We start from the raw sequence: 15,664 nt of genomic DNA on the forward strand, positions 1-15,664 counted from the left end.
GCCTGTTCCACTCCCACTGCAACCAGCACAGGAACCCTGCACTGTGCCCCACTGGGAATGTCTGCCTGCCTGCCAGTCCCCAACACAGAAGCAAAATATGAGGCATCCCCTTGTACTACTTGCAAGGCTCACCAAGACCTTTGGGCTTGTGGGCAGATTTGCAAAACAGTCAAACTGTGACAGGAACCATGCAAACACACAGGCTGCCTCCACCATTTGCTGTGCTAGGAAAAATTCAAGACAGAAACTGAGGCAGCACAGACACAGAAAAAAGTGCTTGTTTATTTCCTTAAAATCCATGAACATAGAATAGGACACCCAGGCGCACGTGCGCACGCGCGCGCGCACACACACACACACAGAGGTTTCTGATCCAAGAGGCCTATTTCTGAAATCAGTGTAAAAAGGCACGAGGTTCTCCTGTTCCAACAGCGAGAGTGCCAGGCAATTCAGAGGAGCTGGAATGTGTTCCCATTTCACTTGGATGGGCCAGTGATTTCCGTGGGATGAAGTAGGTGATTTGCATGGCAGAAATCAGGAGTTTCTCTCTTCTGGGGGTACATACTCCAAGTCTAAATGCTGGAAAATCTCTTCTTCAGAGGCAGCGGTCAAAAAAATTTTCTGAAGGGGGTTTAAAAGACACACACATAAACAAATTAACCAGAGGCTGAAATGATTTCCTCCACATCCTACTTTCTCCCGACGCCCATTAAGTAGGGCTCTGCAGACTCCATTCTGAAAAAAACAAAACCACCACAAAAAAATTTGCACCAAACTTTGTAAGCTGCACGAATTATGCATCTTAAAGAGATTGCATGCAAACAGCCTTGTTTTGCAGAATTTGTGTCACTCCTGTCTCAGAGTGACAACTGTAAGAAAGGGCGATGCTTCTACTTCGGACGCTTCATGGTAAAGGACTAGGATGTGGCAGCCCAGGAGCCAGAGAGTCTTCTCCACCCCTCGCCTTGTCCAAGTGTGTAAGAAGGCCTTCCTGGATCAGGCCAGGGACCCACCTAGTCCAGCACCCTCTTCTCACAGGGCCAACCAGGCGCCTGTCTGAACCCCACAAGCAGGACCTGAGCACACCAGCCTGCCGCCCTCTAGTGGCTTCCAGAAGCATTGCTGCCACCGACCTCGGAGGCAGAGGGCAACCATCCCAGCTGGTGACATTTCACAAGCTGTTGAAAAGGCCTGGAAACCGGCCTTTTTGGAAAAAAACAAATGGAAACGTCTGCAGCAATGCCAGTGTTGTCTCAAGAGACAATGGAGTGCGCCTCCAGGGGTGAAGTCAAGCTGCACTGAAGTGACCTCTGCAGGGCGCAAGCCTGGGCAGTCTGTCTGGAGGTCCTGGGCTGCCCAGACAGCAAGACCCTCTCTGATGCCATCCCAAGGAAAGCAGAGCAAAACCTTTGGCACCAACCGGAAGGAGGCGTCCAAGGCGCCACCCAACCCTCTTAGGGACTCCACTCCAGATGTGTGCAGGGTTTGCTCCTCAGCCTTTTCTTCTCCCAAAGATTCCCTGCAGGGCAGCAGGTACAGATTTTTCCTCAGGACTGACTCCTGAAAAATGGGGAGGGGTAATTTTCCACAATCCCCGCTCACTGTCCCACCAGCTGATACCATGGGAAGGAAGGAAGGGTTTCAATTCTGCCTTTGCTGCAGAAACAGGCACTTGCAGCCAAAACGATTTAGCAGGGGCTACATCCTGCTCAGTTTGGCTGCATGCACCACTTCCCTGCTGGGGACGGAAAGGCAAGCAGAAAGAAAGGTCCTTCTGCAAGCATCAGCAAAGCCCGAGGAGTCCCCTTGACAAAGGCCCTTCCTCCTCGCTCCCTTCCCTCCCTGCCAGCGTAAGGCTGGGGGGAGAAATCTGAGGGGTGTTTTGCAAGTCAAGGCAAAGCACAAGATCCACTGGCGCTGCTCCTTTCTTTGGCCCTCCCCACCACTTTGGCAATCCCTGCACAAGCCTGTCAATCATGTGGCATCATGTGATTTGACAGACAGGTTGCCCCACCCACCTGTTGATGTTGGCCCATGAGGAAGGGCCACAAACAGAAGACCCCTGTTCTATAAAAGAGCCCCAAATGCCCCCCTCCCCAGTTCTATAAGGATAAACCAGGCGCAAAGCCACAGGCAACCCAGGTGGAAAGACCCTTCCTTCTTTGATGCTCCTCTGTCAAAAGCCGTGTACCTGCTCCAGGTGATAAAGGGCATGATTGTTGAGAGCCATCTTCTTCTCGTGCTTGGAGTAGCGCCTGAGGTCGCGCTCAAAATTCTGGGACGTAGCCAAGGGGAGAGAAGAAAGGAGATGGGTTGCTAAGGCAGTCCCTGCCGGCTTGCATGAGAATTCCATTCATTCTGTAATTAAAGGCTCTTAAACCTGAAGCACATACCCCCCTAAAGTGTGTCTGCAGGGTCTCTGAAAGATTAACTGTTCTCACCTCCTTTTATTTCACATCTGCTTTATGTGGAGAGCATGCAATTCTACCAGATCTCTTGCAACCAGTGGCAAATGGACTACACAGTCCCTTTACGATGTAAAGATTACCCAGAACTAGGGAGAAATGTTACGTATCTAGGAGCCTTTTTGGCTAAACAGTGGGGTATAAATGCCTTGTATAAAATGCTAAGAAATGGCTCCCTAAAGCAGGGGGTGGTGATTCCAGTGCCGTTCCTAGTGCTGGCCTGAGACATTTACTAACTGCTGTAAGGATTCTTTACAGTGTGTTATGGCCTTCCAAGTTTTGAAAAAGAAAGGAAGATGCAAATTGAAATACAGAACCAGGATCCATGATGGAAAACTCCAATCCCAGGCAAGATACCTGTTGAACTCACCTTTGAGCCTGTCCAGCCAAGCAAAGCAAATGGAAACTGACTGAAGGGAATCACAACCAAGTCCACCCTCACAGCTTTCCAGAAACTGGACCCTCCAGAACCTGTCACTGCACCACCAGGCTTCTGAGCCCCGGCACCGATCTGAACACCCCCAGGAAGGTGAAGGCGGAAAATGGAGAGACATCGTTCAAAATGGTCCATTGCACTTGCACTGCTGCTGCTCCACAGCTCCGGGTCTCCAAGAGCCTGGAAAGTGTTTCTCCGGCTGCTGTGATAGAGCAAGAAGCCCTAGGAAGACAGGGCAGCAGAATGCAGAAGTCACACCACTCAGCATTTATACGGCCAAGGGTTTTCTGAACGCCTGATGGCCGAGGGATGTAGCTCACCTGCACCTAGAAAAGGTGCAGAAATAGGCTTTCGTGTTGCAGAAGACCCCACACCCTACGCATTCCAGGGGGTCCCTCCCAACTCTACAATTCTGTGATTCTATGCTCCTGCTGAAGCTTCTGATCTGGACACACATGGTCATGCTCAGAACAATGACTCCTGCAGAAATGCAACAAGCAGCATCCTGGGTTGGCAATCCACAACAGAATGGCCCACCCACTCCACCAACAGTGTGGAAGCTGATAGGAATGAGGGAATGCTGGAGCAACAGAACCTGCAGAGATGCAAGGGCCGGCTCCTATGTAGGTGGGCACTTAGCGCTCACAGCAGCCGTCAATCCCTTAATTTCCCCACTGCCACGCAGCCTCCCATACAGTTTGGGAATTGCCAATATCAAGCCTTTAGGACAGGCATGGGGGAAGCTGTCAGACACCAGCTCCCAGCCAGCATGGCCAATGGGTTGGGATGATGGGAGTTGTGATCTAGAGGGTCACTGTGCTACCTCTGCTTTGAGAGTGTCTGAAATGTTCCGTGTGCCGCTTTCCCAGTAACCCTTATGATTCCCCACCATATTCCCCCCCCCCCGGGCTACCCAACTCTGCTCCAACCTGCTTATCCAGCCAGCTGATGACTTTCTTCAGCAGTCCCACTTCTTGGCCTTCCGTAGGGTGTGTGAGAAGCAAGTCCACATCATGGCCGGTTTCTTTCCCTCTGTAAGGGTAGACATAGCAGGAATCACTGAGTCACGGGAAGGCAGGCAGAAGGAAGCCGCCTCTCTCAAGGGAGGAAGCCCCTGCAAAACAGGCTGTGCTCTCTTGTTCCGTCCAGTCCAGCTCTGGACAATGACTCCAGTTTATTTTCTTGCTGTGCGCATCCTCTAAGCCTAGACTTAATCCAAGTCAGAACTAGCCTGGTTTGCTCATTGCCATGTGGCAAATCTTTGCTCATTTAATGGATATGTTTACATGTCATCCTAAGACACAGCTTGATGCCATGGGAAGGAGCGCTGGGAGCCTCTTTGCTCACTCTTCTGCTCCTGGGCGGAGCAGGAGAGATATGGAAGCTTCGGCTTTTGTTTAACCATAGGCTCACTGTGCCAGTGTTTCTCAAACTTCAGTCTCCAGCTGTTGTTGGACTACAACTCCTATTATTCCTAGCTAGCAAGAGCAGGGATGGTCAGGGATGATGGGAGTTGTAGTCCAACAACACAGGTCAACTTCAAACCATGGGCTGTCATTCAAGTATGTTTTGCTCACAGTAGACCTATTTGAACTAATAGACCTAGCTTAGTCACGGTCATGAATTTAAGTGAGTTTATTCTGAGTAAAACTTATAGGAATACCACCCAAAGTTAGCAGGTCTGGCTTGTTTAAAATAAATCGCTGTCAAGTTGTCTAGCTGGACCCTGAAGTGTGACTAAATCGCAAGCTGTGGTGGAGGAAAGGCAGAAGCTCCTGATCTCCTCCTCCTGGACGTGTGGGAATAATAATAATAATAATTTATTACGGCCGTAGGCCCATACAGATAAAAACAAGACATAAATAACAGCCTGTGCACGTGGGAAAAAACAGCCGCTAAAACACTACTATAACAATAAAATACTATAAGATGGAATGGCATACTACGCCTTAATTAGCTTGTGGTGCTCCTTGGCAACGCTTTTGGGTAAGGACAGGCGACCAGGAACCTAGCCACTTTCAGGGTCGTATGGGTATCCTTATCCTGCAAGATTTGGGCAAGGTGGAATTTTGGTGGGGTACCCTCTAGTTTCTGTATGATTGATCCCAACAAATTTGCCCGTGGGACGTTGAATAAGGGGCAAGTGAACATAATGTGCTGAAGCGACTCTGGCGTCTCCTTATCACATTCGCACATGGCGGAGGCTTGGCCCTTTGAGAATCTATGTCTCAGGACATTGGAGGGAAAAACGTTAAACCTCGCTTTGGTGAAGGCCAGCCTATGGGCAACAGTCGAAAGGGAGGAGAGGTATGATGGAACGCAGTAAGTTAAAGTGATACCAATGTTCTGGGGCGAACAAACACCTCCCCCCAGCGTATAATTTCGCTGTAAATCGATGTCATCCAGTCTTTGGCGGATCAGTCTTTGAGCAGTGATTTGATCTAGTTTTAGGGAATCTAAGGGAGAGATTCCATAGCTCAGGAGTTTGGCATGAATTCTACTAGTCCAAAGGCTGGAGAATTCATCTCGCCATAAGCATTGGACAAGGTAATGGTCTGGTAATCTATGCCACAATGATAACCAATAATTGAAGACTTGCTTCCACAGGCAAGTTTCTAAGGATGCGATCTTCAATTCTAGTCGCATGGCTGCGTTGCTTACGCACAGGGGGAGCATTAGGAGCCGACGTAGGAATTGGTTTTGCAGAGTCTCAAGAGGAGCAAGGTCTGTCATCACGGCCCAGAGCGGGGCAGCATAAGCAAGCACGGGAACCACTTTTGCCTTGAACACCTTTAGGGCCGAGGGAACATGCAAAGCTCCATCCGAAAAGAAAAATCGGAGGAGCGCATATGACAGAGTTTTGGCCTTGTTAAGTAGGTGTTGAATTTGTGCTTTCCACCCCAAATTGTATTGAAAAATAACTCCTAGGTATTGAAATTTTAGGACTTGCTCTATTTTTGCTCCACCAAGCTTCCATTCGTATAATCTCCGACTTCTGGCGAAAATCAGAATCTTAGATTTAGCATGATTGATGGTTAATTGGTTGAGTTGACAATACGTGGCAAAGATCTTCAGAGCTCTGGTTAGTCCAACACGTGTATAAGATAGAATTACCGCGTCGTCCGCATATAAAAGGAGTGGACAGCGGTAATCCGCTAGTCTAGGCGCATGTGTACTTGGAGATGAGTTGACTAGGGGTGCTTGCATGTCACTGATGAATAGATTGAATAGGCAGGGAGCCAATATACATCCTTGGCGCACTCCCTTGTTTATTGGTATCGAATTTGTGAGGTCGCCCGCAGGAGTAAGTCTCACTCTGGCAAGGGTACCTTCGTGGAGCTGACTTATAAGCCATAAGAGTCTTCTATCGATGCCCTGTTTCGCAAGTTTCTCTCAAAGAATATTTCTAGGAACGCTGTCAAAGGCTGCCTTAAGATCTAAGAAGGCAGCACACAGGTAGCCCTGGGGAGGGGAGGAGTACTTCCGTGCCAGATGGTAAAGAACTATCGCATGATCAGTTGTAGAGCGTTTAATTCTGAACCCTGCTTGTTCGTGGCCAATCTGGTTAGTCTCATCTACCCATCGCAATAGTTTCGTCAGCAAAAAGCTGGCATAAATTTTCCCTATGATCGAAAGGCGGCTGATGTTACGGTAATTTTCCGGCTCCATTGGAGAACCTTTTTTATGAATTGGTACTATAATGGCCTCCTTCCATATTTTGGGGATGAGACCAGAAGCGTTGATTGCGTCGAAGGTTTTGGCCAAGATGCCAGCCCACCATTTTGGGTGTAGTTTGATGGCTTCAGCAGGGATCAGGTCGGGCCCTGGGGCTTTGCCCGATTTCAGCTGGGCTATTAGCTTGGCTATTTCGTCAGGATCGGTGGGAGGCCAAATAGGTAGGTGGGAAAACAGATGCATCAGATGGTCGGAGGGAGCATCTGCCTGTGAGAAACATTTCTTCAGGAACAATTCCCATGTCGGTGCAGGGATGACTACCCTTGGGTATTTCCTCACCCTTCTGTTAATCAGAGACCAGAATTCCCTGGATCTATGTGATTTTGAAGCGGTAATCAAGGCCTGTAATCAAGGACGTGTGGGAAGCAGGAGGCAGCGTGGAAATGGAAGGCTTCCCGCGGTGCATCAACATCACACTCAACTATTATTTAGGACATGCAAAGGCAGCCAGTGTGAGAACAAAAGCAGGTCTGCTTTGCTGGGTTAAATAAATGCTCAACTGAATAAAACGTGATTGCACATCTTCCTCTTTCTGCACACCCCATCTACCTGCTGGCCTCCAAGGAAGAATGGGAGAGGAGGACTTACGCCTGTGTTCCTTTCTTCATCGGAATGTGACAGTTGTACTTTGTGCCAGTCTCCCCTGGCCCACTGCAAACATCATTTCCTGAATTGTTCCTCATCAGAAGCAAAGGCAAGGCATATCTATGCTACAGGCAGCCAGTCCTAGCCTCTCTCAAGATGCCCAGGAAGGACCATCATTTTGAGAGCATGCTTGAAATATCTGCGATAGATCCCTATCCTGCTTTACTGGGCAATTTCCAGAGTTCCCTGCAATGTGGCATTTATAAGCAGATTCTGAAAGTGACTTATGCTCTGCCAGAGGGGCGAATGAGTACTGCAGGAGGAAGTACCTCCTGGGAATCAGAAGAATCAAGCTTGGCACATTCTTGGCACAGGACTTCCAGCATGTTTGTCAAGAGCCCATCATCACCTTCTAAAGCCACCAGCCAACGTCACAGAAGCCCCAGGCAAGCACTGCCCCACTGCGTCTCGCACCACCTGGCTAATGGCCTCTGCATCAGAGCGCTCCACTGGGGTGTTGAGGTCGTCATAATGAAGGAGCCCTGCAGAGAAAAGAAACCCACCACCAGGCGTGTTCAGGAGCCCCTCAGCACTTGAGGCCGAAAAAGCAAGGAGACAGGAAGGCAGCAGATTTCTGTCCATCCAATACAGATAAGGAAAGGAGCACAACACAATGGCAGAGCGGCTGCACTGCATGCAGAACATCCCAGGGAGGGCAGGGAAGGTCCTGTCGGAACCTCTTGGAGTCACTGCCAGTCAGTGCAGACAATACTGAGCTAGATAGACCAAGGGATCAGACTCTGACATGGCATCAGGCATGGTGTTCTGGGCTCTTGCAACTTCCTGCTTCTCCACGCCAGTGCTGGGCAGAGGATCCAAGGCAGCCGCACAGCAGGCACACCTGTGACTCTCCACAAAGTACTCAAGCCAGAACTAGAGCTAGGCATCTGACAGCTCAAATAATGGCAAATTAATCTTACAATAATAAAATATATATATTTTCTTCTGGTTTGATACTTTTGCTAAGTAACAAAAACTAGATGAGTGTTATTTTGTGAAATAACAACTGGTATGCAATGCTAGGCATACCCAGGAGATCCACTGAAATTAATTATTGCAACTAACTTCAGTCTATTCATTTCAATGGACCTACTCAGAGTAAAATTTAGTTGGCTACAACCCAAAAAGATTTAATTGTTTAAAAATTGACAAGTTATTATACCACTTTTCAGTAATTTCAATTTTCTGTGAAAACTTATGATTCACTGATAATATATATTTGGCATCTAAAGTGGAACAGGATCAGCTCCAGTTACCTTTTTCTAAAAACAAAACAAAATAAATGAAAATAGAAAAAGCAACTATAGCTATTAAACCACAAAGTCAGTTTCTAAAGCCTGGGTCAAAAATGCATATATAAATAATGTGGATCTTTATGTTAGAGTGCTTATTATATGTTAAAATATTCAAACTATGAATACTTTAGGGCAAAATGTGTACAAAAATAATCCATAATTTCATGGGTTTTAAAATGAAATTGCTGATACGATGAGGAAAGCAACATGTGTGTAGATATATTTTTATATACATGCCAACAACATGAAATTGATGAGAAATGGGATGGGACAGCGCAGACCTCTGAACGAACACATGCCAAGCTAACATGCCAAGGACATAGACAGAGACAGCCTCCTGCCCCCCCCCCGCCCCTGGCCACCATAGTATCAGTCCACGTTGTTCTCTTGCTCCTTTTACCCTTACCCCGCTTTAACCCCCAAGTCCCTCTTCTTACTGCATGGATACTTACCAACTTCCTGTTCCTTGCTCAGCTTTGCTCGATGTGCCTGCAGGTCGGCCAGTGTCCTCAGTCCTTCCTGATACCACCGGCTGGCCGTCTTCACCCCAACCCCAAAGATCTTTGTGAAAACCTGCCGAGTGAAAGTTTGCTGATGGAAGGATTCTGGAGCAAATTCAAGGGCATCTATTCCGTTCAATGCACAGGGCAAAGGCCTAAGGATGTGCCTTAGCATTGCCCTGCCATGTACAAAGAGACTTGCATTGTGGTAGCACCTCCTCTGGCTGCTACCTGACTGACGCCGACTTGTGACAGGGCCTTCTCAGTGGTGGCTCCATGTTTGTGCAATGCGCACCCTGCTGTATCTCCCTCATTGCTATCTTTCAGAAATTTAAAAATATTCCCATTTACCGAGGCACTTGATGGCTGATACTGGTTATGACAACCATGTCATTAATAACTGGGAGGATTGATTTAAATGTTTTTAGATGGCCTAGATGGGTTCATCACTGACTGAGGTTTTTCAGGAACAACTTGCTTTCTTAATGCTGGCCATTGACTACGACAATAAAGATTTTTGTGAAGAGCCTGCAGGATCAGGCCCAAGGCCAGCCAGCCTAACATCCTGTTCTCACAGCGGCCAACCAAATGTCTATGGAAATCCCAAAAGCAGGACCTGAGCACAACAGCACTCTTCCCCCCACAGGGAGCATTTCCTCTCTACTCTCACATAACTGAGGCAGGCAAAGCCCTGATCCCAAGGGCCACTGCATGTTCCCCAATACCCACCCATAACCACTAGGCCAGTGATTGCTAACCTGTGGCCTCCCAGATGTCGGTGGACTACAAATCCCATCATCCCTAACCACAGGGCCATACTGGCTGGCAGGAACTCTAGGCCAACATCCTCTGGTGGGCCACAGGTTACCCACACCAGGCCAAAAGCCATTCAGCAACAGCCATCACACCTTCATTGCCTGGTATCTCTCAGAATGCTTGACTCGCTCCACCTCCGCAGACGCACCGTCTTCCAGCACCTCCTGGTCAGGGAAGACAAAGGCAAAGCTGTCTCAGCCATGACGGTCCCCATCCACAGAACTGCTAAAAGATGCACGGAGCTCTGACACTCCGGAAGAGAGCAGGGCTCAGTTGCAGTGCCCAGGTTGGCGTGTGGAAGCTTCCACTCCAGACACTTCCGGTTGAAAGAAGGAGATTGGGATTGGGCAGGAGTTGATGGGAAAGATGGACCTCTTTCTGATCAAGACATCAGAAGAGACATGATTCCAAGAATAATGAACTACCAGCTGCAACTCAAGGTGAAATATACCAGTATTGTGTCTAGGAAAAAGATTATCCAAAGACCTGTGTCCTGGTAATGGCAAAAACTAGTTGCTGTAGCAGGCTAAACTACGGTGCTTCCTGGAGGTGTACAACGGCATCAGAACAGACACTATTTCAGCTCCGTCAGGGCTGGGATAACCTTCCCTGCCGCTCTGGGAGGTCTGCATTCCTTTAGGGAAGAGGGGTGGAGTGGAAGTGGAGAGGTTTTATCAGCCTGAAGGTCACATTTCCTTCTGGGTGCAAAGTCAGCAAGGAAACCTTCTGGTGGCATGTAGAGCGTGGCAGAAGAGAGAAGCCAAGGCTGTGGAGGAAAGAGAGGACGATTCAGAGAGCGCCATCACCTGGATGATTCTCCTGGAGTGCTCTCCTAGGCAGGGAAGGGAGCGCAGCTCCTGCACTCTTCTGACTGTCCAGGGTAAGGACTTGAGGACAGAGGCAGCCCTGGAGAAGGCCAGGCGGCGGGCTTCGCTGCCGCAAAAGTGTGCCTCCTCTGCCATCGTTTGCAGACCTTCCTGTCAAGGGAAAGGCAATTAAGGATCATTCTCAAAAGCAAGTTCAAACACTCAAAAGAGGATCTGACCATCTCACCAACTGCATATGCAGAGTATCCTGATTCTGAATGCAGCCGCATATTCATCAAGGCAGACTCTCCCCGCATGGGTAAAGCCAGCACATCAGGGAGAAGGACAGAGCAGAAGGGTTTGCCCTGACCTGCTAGCTTTGAACACAGCGATACTCTGACTTAGGGTTGCCATCTTTACCATTCCTGTGCCCCCAACAACAGCCTGACATGCAAAAGGTTTAGCACCTGACCCTTACCTGACCACTTATTTCTGAAGAGAATTGATACCCTCGGCCCAGTATACCTGAAGGGGCATCTCCACTCCCATCATTCAGCATGGACATTGAGGTCCAGCTCCGAGGGTCTTCTGGCTGTTCCCTCATTTCAAGAAGTGAGGTTACAGGGGACCAGGCAGAGGGCCTTCTCGGTAGGGGCACCCTCCCCGTGGAATGCCCTCCCATCAGATATCAAGGAGATAAAGAACTACTCAACCTTTAGAAGACATCTGAAGGCAGCCCTGGAAAGGGAAGTTTTTAATGTGTGATGTTCTGTTGTGTTTTTATATTATGCTGGAAGCTGCCCAGAGTGGCTGGGGCAAGCTAGTCAGATGGTCGGGGTACAAATAATAAAATTATTACTATTACTCCCCTTTTAAGACACATGCCACTTCAAGACAAGTTTTTTTAAAAAATACATAAACAAATCAGCAACACACACAATAAGCAGAAGCATTGGAAAAATTTTAAAGGTGATTTAAAAACAGGCAGAGGGGGAGGTAGATGCAAGATTTGCTGTTTGCCTCCGCCCTAGGAAACTCTTCACCTGTTTTGTGGCTGTCAGGCTGCTCGTCAAGGCTGGTAAAGCGGTGGAACCATTATTTCTATCCTGGGGGTGTCCTCAATACCTGAGCTATGCAATTTAGTGAGGTGGCACCATATGGCCTCCTCAGTGTTTGAGCTGGGTAAGCAAGGAAGAAATCCAGAGCTTCTCTCATATTATGATTTGCCATGTTTAGGTTGAGCTGCTTTTCTTCCATCCCTTATTGTTCATCCATTCCAATGGGCTCAAAATGTTTTGCCTCTGGTTTCCTGCTTCTGCATTTATCTGCAATAATTTTTGTAAGTATTAAATAATATGCCACGAGTGTGACAGAGACACTCTCTGTCCCTGCAGCCTTGTTCTCTGCTCAGTCACTCCAAGGGGATGCCCAAACTATTCCTGTCCCCAGAAACAGATTATTACCGTGAGTGTCTGGTTCCTGTGCGCCAGCAGAGTTCGGCGCTGGCAAGCATAAACTGGCACCTGGCACCTGGCCTCCAGCGTCTCTGCATGGGCAGCCACCTGAAAGACAGAACATTTAGCTCCCCTGCATCGAAGGGCTCAGAGTCAGTAACTAAAAATAGTTTTTAAACTTTACATCCTCCTTCTGTATAAGTGTCAGTTCCCCAAACGCTTTCTCTTAGTCACACTCTAGTAGTGTCACAACAGAGCACGAGCAGGAAACTGTGTTTGCGGAGAGAGAAACAGAGAAATTGCATTAGAGAGGCACCCTCCACCCTGTTTTTCTGGTAAGGAATTACTAATTGCACAAAAAATGACAGTACTCAAGCCACTCCTAGGCCACATTCATTTAAAGTGCTATAATACTGCCATAAACAACCATGGCTTCCCCCCAAATAATTCTTAAGGGTGCCAAGAGTTGTCCCTGGAAAAGAGGGATTGATTGTTAAACCACTCTGGGAATGGGGCTGGGCAGACTTTGTCTACCTCCCTGTTTAACTTACAGATCACCCCCCCCCCAAAAAAAAACCACACCACACAGCTATTCTAGACAAACGCCGTTAAGAGCAAGTGTTAAAGAATGCAGGGCCTTGCCTGACCTTGTTCCTCTGCAGGACTCACAATGAAATGTTGCAGTAGAGAGAGCTCCTGTTCAGGGTTGCCATCAGCCAGCCCTATCACTATGGGTTTGGGGGATTAGCCTGTCATGACATCCATGGGTCCCGTCCAGACCTGTTCCTTGGCTGGCCTCCTCAGCACCTCAAAGAAGAGATGGGTTGCCATAGTGACAACTGAAGAGGCTTCCAGCAGAGGGGAGGCATTTTCCCTCCCCCCCACCTGGCTGGGTGGTCATCCTACAAAGGAGAACAATAGGCCAGGGGGAGTTAGTTTTGGGTGTCTCAGTTTTGGCTGATGCTGGAGACCCAGAGGCAAGCCTGCCTGCCCTGAGCTTGACTCAAAGTTATGTCTGGGAGCCCCCCTGGAACCCAGTAGGAAAAAAGCATCACCAGTTGGAGTTTCCATGCTGTGAACCCCTCCATCCTTTGCTCAGGTTCCATATATGGGTAAATAAAGGCACGTAGCCTAAGGACACCACCGTCTCCATCAACCTACATTCACAGAGTCGTAAACTTGGAAGGGACCCTGAGGGTCATCTAGTCCAACCCCCTGCAATGCAGGAATCTTTTGCCCAACGTGGGGCTCGAACCTAGAACCCCGGGATTAAGGACCTCATACTCTACCAAATCCAGGGAAGCGCTGGCACCCACGGAGTGTCTTGCCTCTCAGAGACTGCAGCGCACAAAACAAAACTCAAGTCTTCACAGGCAGGTTTGATGGGGGGGGGGGGGTTGCTCTCCTAGGTGACTTTTTCCCAAATACCATTTGTACTCCTCTATACTTCGGACCCCCCCCCCACACCCTGCCAGGTATGCTGAGAACCCCACCTCCAACTTCTCAGCAGTCCTGTTGTGACTACACAGTCACTGGAACTCAGCATCTGACTGACAGGAGCAGGGCGGGCTTATTGTTGGGAGGTGCATTGGGAGCCTAGGAAGGCGCTACCGTAAGTAATCAATACAGTGGAACCTCGTTACGCACCGTCCTCCTTACGTATGCTTCGGATTACGAGCTCTGCTAACCTGGAAGTAGATGCTCCCGGTTGAGAACTTTGCCCCAGGATGCGAGAGGAAGTCGCACACCAGCAGCGGGAGGAGCCATTAGCGAAAGCGCTCCTCATGTTAAAAGCAGTTTTGGGTTACAAACAGACCTCGGGAATGAATTAAGTCTGCAACCGGAGGTGCCACTGTAAAGCTTACAATGGCAATCCTGGTGTGCCTGCACCTGGCTGGAACCCAGGACAAGGCTCTGCAAGGCTCCTTCCTCACCTGGAGACGGTGCCTGGGCTCAATCTCCGCAGGCCGCCCAGCACTCATGCTCTCTGTGAACCAGCTGGTGTTGAGCAGCGCTGGGCAGCCACCCAAGACATCGATGCCGCGGCTCCCGTTCTTCAGCAGCCACTCAACCACCTCATCTCCAGAGTTGCCCTCTGACACCACGTGGGTAACTCTGTCACTGGAAAGCACCACATGGAGGGGGGGAGGAGGAAGGGGGAAAGAAGACTCTGAGCAACATCGTTGTGCAAACCCAACCCAGTCAATCCAGCCCAGCAAGCAGACTGCAAGCGGCGTAGCTAGCCACTCGGGTGCCGGGTGCATCGCAGGTGTCCTGAAGCTGGGCGCGGGGCATGGGGGTGGGGCAAGCTGCGTGGAACCTCTCCGCTGCCTTCCCCCTCAGCTGTAGGGAGGCAAGTGCCGGCCCTGGCAATGTGGTGCCCAGTGCCAGGTGCATTTTGCTACATTTGTTGACTGAACTAAAAAGTTTCGTGAGCTCATTTTTTTTAAAAAAACGTATTTTTATCATTTTGTCACCCCCTTCAATGATGTCACCCGGGGCAGTCCGCACCTCTTCCTCCACCACTGCCGGACTGCAGGCTTCGGGGGGGGGGGCAGGGGTGTCCTGCAACATGTCACTGTCCTAGAAGGGCCATTCACACATCGCTCCACTTTATCAGGTGTTTGGCCTCTTCATGCTACCACGTTATTGCTCTTTGGAGCGCTACTTTTGCGCCATAGCAGAACAAAATGTGCCCAGGAAATTTGTGGCCTGAAAATCCAGGATGGGCTGCCCCCTTTTACCTCTTCCTTCTTCAGAGGGAGAGCCTGGCCTGGCCTTTGTTACCTGTTGGCATCCTCCACGCAGAAACCCCTTTGGCGGGCCAGAGTGGTAAGGAAAGCCTTGCGCGTGGCTCCCATCCTCTTCTCCACCAGGCACAGCACCACTTTGGGGAAGCGCACAGGATGCGCCAGGGGAGCTGGCGGGCCGGGCAGGTGCAAGCGCTGCTTCTTCTTCTTCTTCTTCACTGGAAACTGCGACATCATTGGCTTAGCGAAGGAAGACCCTTCCCCAAAAGAAAGACAGCAGTCAAGATCGAGAGACCGGGGCAAAGAGGGCAGGCCCCCCCCCCCGCTCTATTTGCAGTGCCTGCTAGAATCATTCTTGTTTAAACAAGCCTATCCAGACGCTAAGAAAGCTGAGGTAATTTTAATCTGCTTTAGTATTTCATCTTTTGTATATTTTCTTTTTCTTTTTAGATTTTTTTTTATTAAATTCGTATTCTGCCCATTTGAAGGTCTCGGGGAGGTTCACAGATTGTTTTAAAGTAGGGTTGTAATTTTTCTGGATTTTACTGTGTTTTCTTTTGTAAACAGCTCTGAGGTTTTTATGAACAGGCGGTGTATAAATTTTATGAAATAAGATATAATAGATACTAAATAAATAAAATGCAGGGAGAGGAATTATTTTGACAGGCCAACCTTCTATCAACAAAATAGTAGTTAAAAATGGAATGGAAGGACCTCATGGAGGGAGGAGGGTGAGGAGAACCCACGCTCAGCTGGAGAATT

General features: G+C 49.0%; 1 protein-coding gene across 2 annotated transcripts; it reads right to left on the reverse strand.

The window, feature by feature from the left end:
- Positions 1-260: 260 nt before the first annotated feature.
- POLM (DNA polymerase mu) lies at positions 261-15,602 on the reverse strand. Of its 2 annotated transcripts, XM_081200961.1 has the most exons (12): positions 14,940-15,602; positions 14,087-14,273; positions 12,162-12,260; positions 10,699-10,869; positions 9,985-10,056; positions 9,029-9,149; positions 7,631-7,763; positions 3,831-3,933; positions 2,836-3,123; positions 2,192-2,275; positions 1,134-1,191; positions 261-621 (listed from the first exon to the last, which is right to left on the reverse strand). In XM_081200961.1, exons 1-12 carry the CDS (start codon positions 15,137-15,139, stop codon positions 596-598), a joined length of 1,542 nt encoding a protein of 513 aa, XP_081057087.1. In that variant the 5' UTR covers positions 15,140-15,602; the 3' UTR covers positions 261-595. The 2 variants fall into 2 exon arrangements, with proteins under 2 accessions (XP_081057087.1, XP_081057086.1); XM_081200960.1 differs by lacking the exon at positions 1,134-1,191.
- Positions 15,603-15,664: the final 62 nt, after the last annotated feature.

The sequence above is a fragment of the Podarcis bocagei genome (assembly GCF_964188305.1).
Source record: "Podarcis bocagei genome assembly, chromosome: 7".
In the NCBI taxonomy this organism is placed as follows: Eukaryota; Metazoa; Chordata; class Lepidosauria; order Squamata; family Lacertidae; genus Podarcis; species Podarcis bocagei.